The 4,759-nt window shown below is 35.1% G+C and overlaps 2 protein-coding genes across 2 annotated transcripts in view; both read left to right on the forward strand.

Annotated features, from left to right (window-relative positions):
* Positions 1-519: 519 nt before the first annotated feature.
* Positions 520-1,253, forward strand: LOC108746663. The gene is made up of 2 exons (XM_018483565.1): positions 520-570; positions 966-1,253. Exons 1-2 carry the CDS (start codon positions 532-534, stop codon positions 1,251-1,253), a joined length of 327 nt encoding a protein of 108 aa, XP_018339067.1. The 5' UTR covers positions 520-531.
* A 2,796-nt stretch (positions 1,254-4,049) lies between these two features.
* The window catches only part of LOC108746682 (ataxin-2-like protein), a 7,445-nt gene continuing 6,735 nt past the window's right edge, over positions 4,050-4,759 (forward strand). Inside the window, exon 1 of the mRNA XM_018483597.1 lies at positions 4,050-4,258. The gene's annotated coding sequence lies outside the window, so the exon portion shown is untranslated. The remainder of the gene's footprint in view (positions 4,259-4,759) is intronic.

The following is a 4,759-nucleotide window of genomic DNA, read 5'->3' on the forward strand; positions in this document are numbered from 1 at the left end:
TTTTCACCCGTTATTGGATTTAGTAACCTAACGACAAAACAAGTAATTACACCTAATCAGCGGATTCCACATTGCTTTCGCATTGCAAACGTCAGTCAAACCCATATACTATAAGAAGAATTTGCTGATGTGACCTATAAATAAAATGTTTTAAATTTTAATTGATATAAAATTGTATTAAAATGATTCAAGATTCATAATCTCTAATTAACAGTATTTCTGACGTATTAAAGTCAGTCTACATATTCAATCAAGTTAATTAATTTTAATGTAAAAAAGATATTAATAAAATTTTAAAAATGATTCCGTACGTCTACACAATATGCAATCGAATGTGCATACATATACGATTCTTATATATAAAAGGATGCAAATCGTCGAATCGTCTCATTGTTAGTTAAGGACCCAATATATTGATCGAATCAACGAGAGTGCATTATTCTTGTCAATTATTATTAATTTTTCAAGAAAAAAAACTTTGGAGTAGACGGTGTTACACGGAGAGATTAGTGCAATTAGCATTTTGACAAAATGGATATATTCTTTGTCTCAGTCTTTGTTATGTATATGGTAAGATCAAATAAAGTAATAGAACTATACATTAACTACTGCATGCGCGAAATTGTCTAATTCAATTCGATCAAAAAGATAATGACTTTATTTTAGTTTACATCAAACACTTGATACGCGTATTAATTAGTAACTTATTTCTGTTAAATTATCTTAATTTTAGCAATGTATTTAAAGAATGATGTACTAAAATTGATATAATAATATTATCCAAATGATTAATTAACTATCATGGATATGTTTAGTTTACATATATATCGCCGAAATTAAGATAATTCAATAGAAAATTAGTAAGTAAAATAGAAAACTAGTTAGTATCCGTATTAAGACGATGTACACTAGGCCAATAGTTATATACTTTTTTAAGAAAAATTAATTTTGTTAAATTTTGCCAGATATCACTTGTAGACGCTGTCGAAATATCGGCGGAAAATAAATCTGAACAATTATCTAGGAATTTACTGAAAAAAGAATCACAATTCCAAACAATATCAGACGTTGACAGATCTGAAAAGATAAATCGTGGATTTGAAAAAATAATCGAGTTGGTCAATGTTTTGGGCCAAATGGACAATTTTGTTTACGACAGAACAAAAAACTTTATTCGCAAGCTCAATGCAATGTACGATATGGACGAAAATAAAATAAATAGATATAGTGGATCTGATTCTAAAATCGTATAATAGAGAACAATTTCTTTAAGATTAAAAAAATGTATGTAATAACTATTATATATATTATGTATGTATATATTTCAATAATTATAATAATGTAATTATATTAATATTCGTAATAAATTATTATATATTTTTAGTTATTATTTATTTTCCATGAATTAATTGAATCTCTATTGGACGATATTAAAATAGATTCTTATTTTAAGATCGTTTTATAAATAATATCTTAAGATAAATAAGACTAATACTGACTGGTTCATGACATCTTAAGATTGTGTGTGTATTTAAAACTGTCTCTGAGTTCCTTCTCTCTTAGTTGTTAATTTTTCTATTTTCGCAGCAGAATGTGAATTTTTTTGTTAATTATTACAATATATACTTATAAAGACAAATAAATAATGTTCTTTTATGTTTTACGTATATCTCTTATACAGAGTATCCAACGTAACGGTCTGCACGATTTTTCTAATATTTCCGACAGTTACAACAAAAGTTGAAAGATAGTAAAATTCTTCCGATTGGTCAATCAAAAGCTTCGAAGCATTTGTAGCGTCAAGTGGACCGTATCCTTATGCTGAATTTACACTGAATCCGATGTGCGTCATACGACGCTCTGCAACTAATCAGAAAAACAGGATTTTGCTTCGTATCATCGATATAGAATTCTGCTTTCTGATTGGTTGCAGAATGTCGTATGACGCACGTCGAATCCAGTATGAATCCAGCATTAGGCCAATATTAAGGCCATTCTACATTGATCGTATCGTAGATGTCGCAAGTCACAAGCTTGTTGCTTCAGCCAATTCGATGCTTTAATTTTAAAGCCGCATGATGCTTACGACGCTTCCGACACTGTGATACAACCAATGTAGAAAGTTATATGCGTGCGTTTTTTACGTACGATAAATTTTTCAAGTCTATCGATTGTTATAGGACAAATAGATCTGAGATTCTCTGTCTTGCAGCCAATTAACATGCTTGAAAAATTCATAATATGATAAAAAATGAACGTATGTAATCGATTCATTCAGTACTACAATCTCAAGCTTTGGGCCTCTATTCTTCGAAAGGAAACGTATACGAAAAATTAGAGAAATACTATATTATATGTAACAGATTTTGTAGTATTTCCCTAGACTTTCATATAAGTTTTTTTTTTGTTATAAGAATAGGGGTCTCTGGGCATCTATTCTCGAAAAGTATCGCGATACGAAAAATTAGGGAAATATAGTATGCGTTACATATATTATAGCACTTCCCTAATTTTTCGATAAAAAGCCTAAGGGCCCTATTTTTGAACAAGTATCGCATACGAAATTAGCAATTCCGTATACAATCGACCAATCACAGTCGAGAAACTATCATTTTTGTAAAAATTAGTTGTATGTGCTCAAGAATAGAGCCCCAGAACCGCTTAATGAGCGCTCAGTGAACGATCGTAATACTGAATGCATTCAATATTGGGTATCATAGGGTATCATACCTATACAGGCTACCATGGTGGAAGAAGACAAGGTTAGGTAAAGAGGCCAGTATTCATAGTCAGTTCTTATATTCAAGACCGTTGTAAGTTTTGTCTTGAGGTGTTACGAACCAATCAGAGGGCATTAGCGTCTTAAGGTGCAGCCACAATAGAAGAAATAAGAAATTAGGAATAAAGCTTTCAACCTATCAGATATTGGATACACTGGAATACACAGTTTCTGATAGGTTGGATTCCTTATTCCTTCCATTGTGGCCGCACCATTACTTAGACGTTACTTTAGACGATCGTAAAATAAGAACTGATTGTGATTGCTTTCCAATTGCAATATTCCTAGATTGGTCTTCAAAAGTTTTAAAGTATTTATAGCGTCAAGTGGACCGCACTCATATTCGTCGATTCTTATTTCTTTTTAAGACCGTCTTAAATAAAGTCTTAAGACGCTAATACCCTCTGATTAGTTCGTGACTTTTTAAGACCGTACTTAAAACGGTCATGAATATAAAGCCAGTTCTACATTAGTTGCAAGCTGATCGCAAGTTTGTTGCGACAGCCAATCTAAAGCTTGCATTTTAAAATCAATGGTTTAATAGATTAAACCGGTTTAAGAAATTTTTTCGCGTTGCATACTCCAACTATGCTTCAACATGTCTTTACCATAGCTCCTACTCATTTTAATGAGCGCATTTGAGTGAGTAGAAGCAGCTATACGGTTGGAGGAAGTAGAAGTGTTGGAGCATGCGACGCGACAAACTTAAGAAATGATTATAAATACCGGCCTTTGATTGGTTCATGAAATCTTAAGCATTAACTTAAGACCATTTTAAATCTTGATCAACGTCTATGGATTTCTCCCTATGAATACTGGCCTATAGCCCGATCTCCAACTTCGATTAAGCTAATTGGTCGATTAAGTGTGTCAACTGTGATTGGTCGATTCTACTGAACAGAAAATCCGATTGATCAGTTCCAATGTAACAATCGACCGATTAGGCTAATCGGAGTTGATTGAGATCGGCGCTATGTTTATAATTCCGCTGAATGCAGTATATGAAAAGCATAGGCAATAGGAACAAGAAGTAACAAATTTCAACCTATCAAAAATGATATATAATGGAATTGACGCTTTTCGATAGGTTGAAATTTCTTATTTCCTGTTCCTATTGTGTTTCCAGCTTATCAAGTGCATGATGTAAACTAGGCCAAAAATGGCAGACTTTCGCATTACTCTTGTAAATCTAGAGCTTTAATTCGAGCCATACAACTGCCACGAGAACGAACGAGCCGGACAGACGTTCACTAGGTGGCGACTGTGTCCAATAGTCACCGTGATCAGGTTGATCAGGCGACTCGTAGGTACGTTGAAAGGTTTGCGAGTCTGTCGTGTATCGTTCTGCCACATGTTGATTAGTTGAAAACAAGGAGAGGTAGAAACGCGCATCTTCACGGATTCTTCGCCGCCACACTTGGCTTGGCACACGTCGTTCCCAGATCGTCATAGTTTGCACTTTACACTCCACGGTCGTCGGTACGTTCTCTCTCTCTCTCTCTCTCTCTCTCTCTCTCACTGTCTCTCTCTCCCCTTCGCTCCTTTCTTCCTTCTCTTTTTCCCTTCCATAGACTAAAGTAAAGCCCCGTTGGTGCCCGTTGAGCTGTAGCCGTAGCATACAATTTTCCGTATTGATACTCTATCATCGAAGAGCAGCAGTCGCGTAGAGCGTTACGTCATAAGTGCGGTCGTAGACAATTGTCGAGAGACGAGCGTGGTGCTTGTTTGAAGCGAGCTTTCGCGCTGACGCCTCGCGCCTTCTGTCGCGCACTTACACCCCCATCAGCGTATGTACATACATATCGCGTACACGCGGCCTCCTTTCGGCTGAGGGATTAAGTACCTTAGTGCTGTGATCGTGACAGCATTTCGCTCCTGTATCGAGCCACGCAATTTTAAACGTAATTTTTCTGTTTGACGAGTTCGTCTTGTGCGTCGTGCGTTAGTTTGGTGCCCACTTTGTAGTGTTTGCATTTGAGC

The sequence above is a fragment of the Trachymyrmex septentrionalis genome, unplaced genomic scaffold (genome assembly GCF_001594115.1).
Source record: "Trachymyrmex septentrionalis isolate Tsep2-gDNA-1 unplaced genomic scaffold, Tsep1.0 scaffold186, whole genome shotgun sequence".
NCBI classification, from domain to species: domain Eukaryota; kingdom Metazoa; phylum Arthropoda; class Insecta; order Hymenoptera; family Formicidae; genus Trachymyrmex; species Trachymyrmex septentrionalis.